This window comes from Hippopotamus amphibius, chromosome 2 (genome assembly GCF_030028045.1).
Source record: "Hippopotamus amphibius kiboko isolate mHipAmp2 chromosome 2, mHipAmp2.hap2, whole genome shotgun sequence".
Lineage (NCBI taxonomy): Eukaryota > Metazoa > Chordata > Mammalia > Artiodactyla > Hippopotamidae > Hippopotamus > Hippopotamus amphibius.
In genome coordinates, this window is record NC_080187.1 from 148,878,953 (window position 1) to 148,891,677 (window position 12,725).

Below are 12,725 nucleotides of genomic sequence, written 5' to 3' on the forward strand. Positions count from 1 at the left end.
TTTGAAAAGTCTAGGTCTGATACATTGTGTTTTTGTTTATTACCTTGGGGAATCTGGCTTTGAGCATTCTTCCCCAGGGGTATAGAAGCTCCCCCTGAAGAAAGAGCTCCACTGGTGCCTTAATGCACAGCACAGATCCAAATGTCTACTCCAGCTTCTGCACATCCCTGCTCAGCTTTGGCACATCCCTGGGTGGTGATTTACATAGTCCTGGTCGTGCCAAATGCAACACATCCAATAAGGCTTTTTTTTTTTCAGTTGGCTGTTTATTTAACTTCCTCTTTTTTAATTTTCATATTAGGCGTTTCTAGAGAGGAGGCTGATGTCACAGGGCCTCTTTCCAGATGTTGTTTTGAAATCAGTGTAACCATGGCATTGCTGGAAGCGGAGGAGTCCATCTGGGCCAACTGAGTCACGCCTGGGTGCAGGGCAGGGGCAGGGCAAGGACTAGAGTGTCCCTGTGAGAAGGGAGAGGGAGGGGGGTGTTGAGTACACAGAGACCCCTCCAGAAAAGGATATTGGGACCAGCTGTCACCTTTGTCCTTTCTGCCCTGGCACTTTTGATACAGGACCTGCTCAGGCAAACTGAAACCCTTACTTGCTTAGAACTCGTTAATGAATGGTTAAAGATCACCAATGTTCCTTAAAAAGAAAAAAAAAAAAAAAAGATCTTGGGTTCTGAGTTGGCCAGTATCCTTCTCTGCCTTCCCATTCATCCCTGCCTTGAACTTGACTCAACTGCACACCACCCCTCCCCTGCCCTCATCAAACAAACCCCTTTCCAGTCTCTGAGACCCCTTCACATCCCTCTGCCCATTTGCACCGCTATGATCTGGATTTGTCTACTCAGAGACCCTGCTTTCACCCACTCTGGGATGTCCTTCCCCAGATAGAGCTGCACATTCCTCCTCAGCATCTCTACGATTTCCCTTACAGATCTGCGGCCACGCCCCAAAACAGGAATCATCTGTTTTGTCCCTGTCTCCCCCATTAGCCTATGAGCACCGCAAAGCCACAAGTCTTGCCCACTGCCTGGCACGTGACCGAAGGCATTTAATAAACGCTATTGAATTCATTAATTACTTAATTACTCAGTACCAGTCAGTATCCCCATCCTAAAACAGAAATAATAATAATAGTATTTATTAAGCAATTACTATGTGCACTGCCCTGTGGATTTTCTTATGTAAATACTTATAACTTTATCCTAATAAACCTCTTATGATGTATATATCATTCCTAGCATTCTCCATTTCATAGACGAGAAAATGGATGCACAGAAAGGTAAAGTGACCACCAAGGACCTACTGTAGAGCACAGGGAACTCTGCTCAATATTGTGTAACACCCTAAATGGGGAAAGAATTGAAAAAAGAAAAGATACACATATATGTATAACTGAATCATTTTGCTGTACACCTGGAAGTATCAATATCACAACACTGTTAATCAACTAAACTCCGATACAAAATAAAAGGTTAAGAAAAAAAGGTAAAGTGACTTGTCCAGGATCACACAACCACTAAATGGAAAAGTTGGCCTCAAACCCAAGCAGTTACCCCCAGCCCCTGGGTCATACGGCCTACTCCCCACCCCAGCGCCAAATACTAATGCTTCTGTTACTTCCTTCCTCCCAGAAAGGAGACGAGATAGAGCTGTGAAAACATGTTTTAAACCAAAGTCGGGTGCACATGTGAATCACAGAGGGATGAAATGGTGAAGTTTGTCCTTGACCCCTTGCCAGTTTCTCCCCCTGCCCGTTCATCTAGTTTCCCCGGTCTCCCGCCTCCTGCCACGGGACAGGTGCGCAGAACGCAGCTCCAGACACACTCTCCCGAGCGTGGTGGCCCACGCATAAGCACCTGGTGCTTCCACACCGCCACGTCTTTGCGCACGCAGTTCCCTCCACCTGGGGTTCTCTCCCACCCACCCTTGCTTTGTCAGGTCCTGCATCCTTCTGGCAACATCTCACCTTTTCCTGATCATCTTTGCAGCCCTGAGTGTTTCCTGTCTTAGAACACGCCATCTCCTTTCCCCGGAGGAGGTCAGGTCAGAACTTGCAGTTAAACTTGCTGCCTCTCATCCTCTCGCCCCCTCCATTCTTCCATCAACAAATCCTGTTGGCTTTGCCTTGAAAATAAATGCCTGCCCTGAGCATCCTCAGCGCCTCTCCCACGACCAGTCCAACCGTGTCACTTTCGGCCTAGGTTAGTGTTGTAGCTCTGCCAACTGGCCTCCCTATGCTCCATTCGCGGCTCAACAGCCAGAGTGCTCCTTAAAAGGATCGGGTTACTCCCCTGCTTCCCCATCCTTCTGAGAGTAAAGTTCCACATCTGGCACCTGGCTACCACCCCAACTCCATCCTCCCCCATTCTCCCCTTCCCTGAACACCCTGTGCGAGCTCTTCCCTCCAAGCACACTCTTCTCTTCCTGTCTTTGCATATGCTGTTCCCTCCACCCAGAAGGCTCCTCTCCCAGATGTTTGTATGACTCCCTTCTCTGCTTCATTCACTCAGGTCCTGGCTGAAATGTCACTTCTTTAGAGAAGGCTTTGAGATCACCTTTTCAAAAAGGAAAGTGACCCCTCCTCATCACTCTCTATCCCTTTATCCTGCTTAATATTTCTTCAGAGCCCTTCACTCTTTAATATTATATCATATGCTAAGTTGTTAATGTCTGTATCCCCCCACCAGAATAAAAGCTGCCCAAGGGCAGGGACTGAGTCTGGCTTACTCCCTAGAACAGCGCCTAACAGGGGTTGGTACTCTGTAAACATTGACTAAATGTACTGATACCCATCCCCAGAGATATGCCACCTCCTTTTGAGCCTCCTACAGCCATCTTGGAGTGTATTTTTTTTCCTCCACTTTAGACAAGTTCCTCGAAGTTGGATTCCTACAGTGCCTGGCACATAATAGGTGCTCAGGAAATGCTTGTTCAGTTAAATAGAAGCAAGTGAAAAGTTCCTTTTGAGTCTGCTGGAATCTCAAAATGATTTTTAAATTTCATTTATGTGAACACTAACCTGGATAAATTGGTATTGTCATTAATAAGCTTGACTCTCTGTTGGTGGATCGTATACTCCTCACATCACTGGTGGCAAACCCAGAGCCTGGCCAGGCTCCCCCAAACCCGCTGGGCTGCTGGTTCCTCCTTCTACCCTATCGGGTGAGCCCAGGTCACATCCACAGAAGCCACCTTGAGGGTGATGGCGCAGCCTGGGGCCCTTGAGGAAGCTGCTTGTGTCTGGAGATTACTGGGCCTGACCTGCTAACCTGTTATATAATGTTACACGATATTGTTTATTATATATGTGTTAAGCAATGATTTTCCTCCTCAAGAAGGCAAGCTGTGTAAAGCACTGCATCCCCTCCAAAGGCAGTGGAACACCTTCCCTATTTGCTGTTGACAGTCACGTGCCTGTGCCCCAAGGGACTTGGCAGTAAGGTGTATGAGAAGCCCCTCAGGGCTGGCCCATCCCGGAGTGAGCCGCACTGGCTGCAAGTTTCAGGGCTGTCTGGACCCTTGAGAAATCCTACCTTGGATGGAAGGCTGAGGGCACAGGACTTACAGAGAATAATTCAAGAGTAAAATTCTTAAATCGGCCTCTATCTCAAGGTACCCTGCAATTTCCACCTCGCTGTGATAACAGAAATTGAAATATGGTCTAACAGAAGAGAAAACATTGTGAATTTTGGCAGGTCTCCAAACCCTACTTAGTGTTCCCCTCTCCCGTTCCCTTAGAGCTCTGCCTGCCACCCCTCACTCACACCTGTCTTGGAACTGGCAGGGGGCACCTGGAGGACACAGTTAGCATGCAAGCACAAATTCACTCAGCCAGTACTCCTTGCCCTGCTCTACATAAGGGCTCCTCCTCTGTCCAGGCCCTAGAAGTCAGCTTCTCTCAGGTTCCCGACTGGGTGTGACTTCAGCTGCCTGTGACGTGCTGGATACCATCTATCTAGAGATGAGACCTTCCCAGTGTGTTGCACCTGGCATTTTCCAGCAGGGACCCAGGCTTAGTTTACCCGGGGCTGACACAGTATCTCAATGACTCTCAAGCAGGAATGTCAACTGAGCCTGATTCACTGCCACGCTCACTGCTATCATTCCAGCGGGCCCTGCCTCAACTTCTTCCCTGCTCTTGTTCAGAATGAGAATGCTGGGCCTTCAGGAGACTCTTTTATATGGTTGGGGAGCTCAGTAAGTGTGGCCATACAAGGCTTGGCACATATTCCACAGTGATCCCATCCCTCTTTCCCTCGTTGTCAGGGACTCCAGTGTTCAGGGTGTGGAATAAAAGGATGCTAAGGCTTTCATTCACAGCACTGGAAGCCAACCGCAGGCTCCTGCAGTGCCACAAATCCTGGGCGTACCTTCATGAAGAACATTCTTCTACAGTTCTTGCCGCGATCGCTCCCAGCTGCCTGGAGTTGAGCGGCCTCGGAGGACAGCGTGAGATCAGGAATACTGCCGGGCCCGGCCTCCGATGTGTCTGCCAGCTGCACAGATGAGTGAAAAATTCCCTCCTTACCCTGGCCCAGAGGACTCTCAAAAGGATCCGGATATCTCTCATCGGGGCTTGAGCCATCATCACTGGTCTTGGCATTACACAGGATCAGGGACCGGGAGATGGACCGGAATTTCGTGGATTTTCTGCTCTTTCCAGAACGGCTGTGCGGCTCCATCCTGAGGGAGGAAGTAAAGCTGCCCGTCTTCCTTTCTTGATCTCTGGCCCTTGGCTGACGGGTGGTGACAGGACTGGGTTTAGCCACCACTTCATGGGTCCCTGGAGGAAAGAGAAAACGGGAAGAGGCAATGTGACTTGGTGCTGACAAGTGGAGTGAGACCCGAGTCCTGGAACTGAGCCACATGTGCCGGGTGCAGTGCCCATGAGGCAGGACAGATGCAGAGGTCATCCTCTGGTGTCACTGGTCCTTCCGGGGTGCCAGCCACATGGGATTCAGTGAGCCCAAGTGCTTACCACGTCCTCCACTCCCAGGCTCACGTAAGCCAGAGCTTCTCTTATCTAAACTCTCCTTCTACACACAGGAACACTGGGGCACAGAGAAGGAGGCTCATATGCAAAGCCACAAAGAGCATTCACAGGAGAGCTGGTGATCAGGTCACAGGAAGAATTTTAGAGATCACAGAGACCTGTGCTTTGTGAAATTTTTAAATGTAAAAGCCGTTCTTCATACAAAAGTGTACAGGGAGCGCCAGACTCTAGAGCAGGTCAGGATGAAGAGGTAGATTAAAGCGGCACCTGCCACCCCTTTGGCTACCTCTGGTGATGCCTGTAGCATCTCCAAGGGAAGCTGAGAATTCACAGAGCCCAGGCTGAAGACCACCGATGTCTATGCCCTCAATCCTCAGATGAAGAGTCTACAAACTAGGAAGATTGGGAGTCTCACCTAATGCTTACCTGCCAGGGTTGTTTTGAGTATAAAAGAAGGTGAATCAGGGACATTAGCACACAACAGGTGCCTGGCAAACCTGTGTGCCCTTCCCGGGGACCAAGGTCACACCTGACCGGAATCACAGCCAGGCCGAGGGTTTCCGGCTCTCTCACCTGTCCCCATAGGATCAAACGCTCACAGGCTCATAGATCAAAGGCGGGCTTCACTTATCAGGCCAACAGCATCACCCAGCCCAGCCCAGCTCAGCTCTGCTTCACCAACAGGCGCCTGCCAGGGAGTCAGTCTCCACAAGGCAGGTGGTGAAAGGGGCCCTGATGCTGCATCCAGAGAAGTTCTGACTCAGGCCCAAGCCACAAAACAAAGCCTGTTGCCAGATTAACAAACTGTGGGATGCTCTTGGCCCATGGGTACTGCTGTTTGTGCACAACTAGTATTGAATAAGGAAAAGCAGAGATCTTCCAGCATTTCCTCAAGTAGAAGCCCTTTCACGTTATATAATCCCCCACAAAGAGAACTTCTTAAAAGAAGACAGTGTTTTTCAATATCCAGTTGCACCATTTTATTGTTTTCTGTATTGGCCTTTGAATTTTATCAATTTATCCACCAATCATCTACAGCAGCCAACAGCAATGAATTAAAATGAATGAATGAATAGCTATTTGAGAGCCGACTCTATATACCAGGGTGCTTTAGTATATTGATGCTTTAGTATAAATTAATTCAGCGTTGGTCCATTTCATAAAGCACCCTCTGGCCAGTATCCTAAAGTCCTGTACTCTGTGTCCTTCCAACTCAAATATAGTAACTCCCCTACAAACGAACCTTCAAGTTGCGAACTGGCAAAGATGTGAACGTGCATTCCCATGTCCAATCACGTAAGTTAGTTCACGTATCCTGGTGTACATTGTCATGTGTGTGCATCCTCTACAATTGGCTGTGCTTTTGTGTACTTTACTGTACAGTACTGTATAGAGTACAGTAGCACTGTATCTCTATTTCAAGCCCAGGATGTCCGGAAGCAAGCAGAAAAGCAGCGGTGATGTAGCTGGTACTACTGTACTTTTCAAGATACTGTACTGTAAGATTAAAACTGTTTCTTTTATTTTTTGTTTTTGTTTGTTTGTTATGTATTATTTGTGTGAAAAGTATTATAAACCTATTACATAGCCGATTGTGTTAGCTGGGTACCTAGGCTAACTTTGCTGGACTTAAGAACAAACTGGACTTACGAACTCGCTCTCAGAAAGAACTTGTTCATATGTACGGGACTTACTGTAATAGCAAAACCCCAAGCACAGATGAATCCAGTCCTCCACTGCCGGCTTGCAGGCTTCTGAGCCCTGCAGGGGACACTCCCACTCCCAGGCAGATTGGTGCCATGAAACATTCACGGCCACCAACTGGGCCTCCAGCTCTGCCCAACAGTTGTTCTGTGTTTCCATGGTTAGCTTGATCACCCATTCTCAGTAATGACTATTTCAAACCTTCACTGTCTTCAAAACTAGATTTACCTCGCTCCTCATCATAAACAAGTAATGTCACCTTCTACTTCATAGAAACATAAAAGTTATCAGATAGCAATCCCTCCAACTCTTGCCATCCATACATACCTGTCCATAGCCTTCGCAGGAAAACATTGGCCCTCCTACTGAGGCCAATCCATTCATTTGTTCTCTGGATTCCACTCCTCAGTTTCTTCAGACTTAACAACAATACAAATGATAATCGCTAACATTTTTTTAGTGCTTACGATGTACTGTTCTAACTGCTTTACCATTTAGTTCTCACAAAATCTATTGTAGGTTCCATCAATATCCTCATTTTACCAAAAAAAAGATAACTGAGGCACAGAGAGGTTAGGCCATTTTCCCAAGATCACACAGGTAGAACTCAGTGAAAGCAGGAACTCAACCATGCAGTCTGACTCTGGAGGCTGCATCTTTACCATGGCTCCACACCACCATTGATTATCATCTCTCTTTAGCCTCAAGCTCTCTCTCTGTTCTGGGTTTTATCATCAGCATGTGGACAGACTCAAATAGTTTCTCTTTTAAAAACTATACATTGAATCCCTATCCTCCTCTTGTTACCTGCCTCTCTTTTATCCCCGTCGTATCTTTTTTTTTCCTTTTTCTCTATTATAAGAACACTTAACACGAGATCTACAGTCTTAACAGATTTTTAAGTGTACAACCCAGTGCTGCTGTCAACAGGCACAATGTCGACAGCAGGCCATTCTTTGGCCGTTCCTGTCTACTCGAACAAATGTTTTACGCTCTGTACTGTCTGCCCTCAGGCTCACCTCCTCTTTGAGCCACAGCCCACGAAGTCTGCTTCCTTCCCCGAAAACCACTGAAATTCTTTTTTTTTTTTATCAGTTCTTCATTTTACCAAAGCCCTGAACCCACGTCCAGAGGGTGTGGTCTGCTTGCTCAAAACCTGCTTCATTTCTAGAGGATTCATTAACCTGAATGTCAATGCTCAGATCTACTGACTGAAGAATACAGAGAATTCAAGCTTTTAGAGTAGTTCTTTTTTCCCCATTCTTGTCATTACTAGCCTTTACTTCTGGATGTCATCTTTCAAACCCAAATTGGAAATGCTCTCCTTCCTGCCACCATTCCCCAACACAGGTGTTCCTTTGCACTCTGCCAATTCAGCATCCCAGAATGAGTAGCTCTCAACATCAGCACCACTGTCAGGATGAGTATATCCAAACCCTTTGCATTTCGTTCAGCTTCATGTGGACTCCCCATAGTTCACCTGGGACTCATGCAGAAGGAAGTGTGTGTGTGTGTGTGTGTGTGTGTGTGTGTGTGTGTTGGGCACAGCCAGCACTGGTCCATTAGGTATTTGAAATATTGAAAGACAGTCAAAGTTTAAAACCCTTCTGGACTTTTGCTGGTGCTATACGGAGAGGAAATAAATACGGAGTTGCCAACGCCACCACATGGACAGGGCTGCCTGAGAGTGAAGCCAACACAAAAGGTACAGAACTCACAGGGGAAGAAAAAGAGAGGAAGGAAGGAGGGAGAAGGAGGGAGGGAGAAAGAATGAGAAGGACGACCCTAGATGATACAGCACACACACCTAGATTCAACCATACCTGAAGCCAACCTATCTATACACTTAGACAAACAAATAAAACTTCCTTTTTTTTGCTTAAAAAAATTCCTCCGGGCATAGTTGTTCTCCTCTCTGATGCCACTGGCATCAGTTATGGAAAACAGTGACATTCAAGGGCCAAGAGACTTTTTGAAACTGTCTTTTATCCCATCCCAAGCCTAGGAGAGGAGCCAGTCACCCCCAGTCAAGGCCCAAATTCTTCTCCCCTTCAGTGCCTGGCTCTGGTATAAAGGCCTCTTGCCTTCTTTTTTCACCAAGCATCGCCACCGTCTGCATGGATTCTTAGACTGCAAACCCAATTCCCCTTCTCCCCCATGTCCTCCCCTAACCCACAATAGCTGTCCCAGCAAAGGCGAGCTCACTCACTGGGCATTTTCCAGGACACAAACATTTGAGGACCTTTGGGACCAGGTACAAGGCTGTGTGCTTCACTCAGTGGTGGAAAAGTTGGCTGCATGTAGGATTTAGGAGAGCAGAGGTATCAAATTTCTTGGTGGAAACTGAGCGAATCCCAGGGGGCCATTGCAGTAGTGTCTGATGAGCACTGTCAGCTCTTTAAAACAAGCTTTTCCAGGGAGAACCGTGACTTCTGTGGCCTTGGCTATCACGTGGGATGGCAGGAGCCACGGGACGGGTGATGCACAGGGGACAAGGGGTTAACCTTTTGGTTTTCAAAATGAGCCTTGTTATTACAGAAAATGTAAAAAAGAAAGGGAACGATTGCAACAGGATTGTAGAGGAGAAGCCGGGATTGGACTTCTGTGGGAGACTGTGTTCCCTCTTGGCCTGGCATAGAGAGAGAGAGAGGAGAGAGAGCGAGAGAGACGATAATTGAAAACACGGCGCCGTGGTCACATGGTTCAGCGTAGCTTTGGTAATTGTGCTCAGGACATTGGAAGCAGCTCTTGCTCCCTAATGGAACCAAACGGCAACAGAGCTGGGGGTGGGGGGGCAAGCCTGTGCCACTCCCCAACTCCAGCCATCTTCAACAGGTCGCAACTAATGAGCTCCCTCTGATTTTACCCCGGGCTCCAGACGCATTTGCCAAACTCTTGGCAGACTGGCTCTGCCCCCAGTGGGTCCTCCACAAGACTGTCTTGTGAGCCTCTTCCAGAGGCCCCCCAGGGGTGCACAGCTGAGGTTTCCAACACGGCTGAGCTAAGAGGACCAGCTGCTTCGCCTTCCCGGCAGAAAAATCCACAGGATCCGATTCACCCCAAGAACCAGCTCTCCTACTCCTCGGAGGCCTTTCCCCTCCAAACCATGATCGTATTCTCTTCAGGGAGAGCTTCCACAGAAGGCTCAGGCCAGAAGGGGTCATACATCTGTGGAGACTGTGCGGCCAGAAGGGATAAGAACTGACTCACCATCACAGTTCTCAGTGTATGTTGAGACCCACCTTGCCTGAGCTGTCATCTGTATAGAAAACGCAGAGGCAAACGCAGAGGCAAACGCAGAGGCAAACGCAGAAAGCGGAAGTGCAAAGAAATGGATGGTTCTTCTTTGCAAGGGGCTTGAAAAACTTCCAGACTGTGGGCTGGGGAGCAGAATCAGTTAAGTCCTTCCTTCTCTCCTTCCTTCCTTTCTTCTTTCCTTCCTTCCTTTTCATTTGTTCACTCGGCAAGCACTTGTTGAGAAAAATCTATCACGTGCCTGTCTGTCTGCTGGGCAAAGCTAACCCACTGGAGGAAAAGCCATGGTATTTCCATCTGGTTAAAATACACTTAATTCACTGGAGAACTTTGAGAGGGTAAATAACCATATGGAGAAAGGGGAACTAGTTGATAAAATGTGTTTCACATTTCTGAATTCTCTGACCGTGTTCTATATCAAAGGCAGTTTTTAAAGTTTGGCCATTTAGGCCCAGGGGGTATTTTTTGTCTCGAGCTGAAGAGTGACTCAGAGATAAGAAATGAAGGGAGGAAATTTAAGGCTCCTTTTCTTTCTAAAAGAGGATCTTTAATAGCATTCTGTGGGACCTGCGGCTGGGTCGGGTGGTGTGTATGTCTGTATACATTGGTCACTGGACAAGACAAGTGGCACAGTGCCTCACAGCCTCTTTCCCCACTGGTAAAGTGAGCAGGTTTTGTTTTGTTTTTAAGCTCTTTATTGGAGCATAATTGCTTTACACTGTTGTGCCAGTTCCCGCTGTACACCAAAGTGAATCAGCTGTATTTATACATATATTCCCACATCCCCTCCCTCCAGTGGCTCCCTCCCACCTTCCCTATCCCAGCCCTCTAAGGCATCACCCATCATTGAGTTGATCTCCCTGTGTTATGCAGCAGCTTCCCACTAGCCATCTATTTTACATTTGGTAGTGTATATATGCTACTCTCTCACTTCGTCCCAGCTTCCCCTTTGTTTTATACTCTTGTTCTTTCTTCCCCTGCACCGTTGCCTCCTGGGGGGGAGAGACCATATCTCACTGTTTTTATGTCTGCACACCTCTGACCAGGCTTAGCACAGAGCTGAGGTGTTTGCATGTCCAGTGAATGAATGAATGAATGAATGGTGGATGAACATCTCAAAGGTCCCTTTGCCCTCAACTGACCTTTCTCACACCAATAGAAGGGGAAATGGCCCCAGGTGTGATGGTTAATTTTATGTGTCAACTCCATTGGGCTAAGCGGTGCCCAGATAGCTGCTGAACAGTATTTCTGGGTGTGTCTGTCAGGGTTTCCCAGAAGAGATTAGCATTTGAATTGGCAGATTGAGTGAAGAAGATCAGCCCTCACCCAAATATGGGTGGCATCATCCAATCCCTTGAGGGTCTGAATAGAAGAAGAAGGTGTAGGAAAAGCAAAATCACTCTCTCTGCTGGAGCTAGGACAGCCATCTTCTCCTGCTAGGATATTGGTACTCCTAGTTCTTGGGCATTTGGATTCGGACCAGGACTTACACCATTGGCTCCCTTGGCTCTCAGGCCTTTGGGTTTGGACTGGACTACATCACCGGATTTCCTGGGTCCCCAACTTGCAGATCTTAGGACTTCTCAACCTCTACATGCACGTGAGAAAACCCCTCATAATAAATCTCCTTCCTTATATCTATCTGTTATCCATCTATCCATCCATGTATCTATCTACCTCCTATTGGTCTGTTTCTCTGCAGAACCTTGACTAATACACCAGAGAAAACATCTCCTCTAGGACCACAGAATGAAGGACTGACGGTCAGGTAACAGACTGACAACAGAGTGGTAAGGAGCTGTGGTGGGCTGCACTTCAAAGTAGATGATGAGTCAGACCACTCGGAAAGACATTCTGGAATCTGCTCCTGGGGAAAATCCTAAAGATGCGTGTAAGATCCTACGAGGAGGCCCTCACAGGGGTCTCTGCACTTTCAGCATCCTGGAAGGTGATCGAATTCATCAACGTGTAGACACAAGTCAAGTCACCAGGATGCCCCCCAAAAACCCAGGCCTCTGAGGCAAAGGATGAAGACAGACAGGACTATTCCCCCTCAGCATGTATTCCCTCCAAGATGGAAAAGGCTGAAAATATAATTAACCTCAAAAAGAAACTGCGTAAATTCAAGAAAGGCACATCTACCCACCACTGTTCTGCAGGGACTGGCTAAGGTGGATTCTTGATGAAATCCCAGTGCTTGTAAGAGAGACACTCAATAAATGTTGTTGCCTGCAGATGGCCAACAGGCACATGAAAAGATGCTAAACATCACTAACTATTAGAGAAATGCAAATCAAAACCACAATGAGGTACCACCTCACTCCACTCAGAATGGCCATCATTAAAAAGTCTACAAATAACAGATGCTGGAGAGGGGCTGGAGAAAAGGGAAGCCTCCTACACTGTTGGTGAGAATGTAAGTTGGTGCAGCCACTAGGCACTGTGGAGGTTTCTCTGAAAACAAAAAAGAGAGTTATCATATGATCCAGCAATCCCACTCCGGGGAATATACCTGGGCAAAACTGTAATTCGAAAAGATACATGTTCATAGCAGCACTGTTCACAGTAGCCAAAACATGGAAACAACCTAAATGTCCAACAATAGATGAATAAAGAAGATGTGATACACACATACAATGGAGTACTACTCAGCCATAAAAAAGAACGAAATAGTGCCATTTGCAGCAACATGGATGTAACTAGAGATTATCATACTAAGTGAAGTAAGTCAGAAAAAGACAAATACCACATGATACCACTTATATGAG

The 12,725-nt window shown here is 47.2% G+C and overlaps 1 protein-coding gene across 3 annotated transcripts in view; it reads right to left on the minus strand.

Annotated features, from left to right (window-relative positions):
- Nucleotides 1-12,725, minus strand: part of IL16 (interleukin 16) — a 111,172-nt gene that overhangs the window by 73,513 nt on the left and 24,934 nt on the right. For 2 of the 3 annotated variants that reach the window (XM_057720895.1, XM_057720896.1), the window contains one exon: nt 4,376-4,788. In XM_057720895.1, the coding sequence (XP_057576878.1) occupies nt 4,376-4,788 (413 nt within the window). Of the gene's footprint in view, nt 1-4,375; nt 4,789-5,571; nt 5,693-12,725 lie in introns of those variants that run through there. The other variant, XM_057720897.1, reaches the window with a different exon arrangement.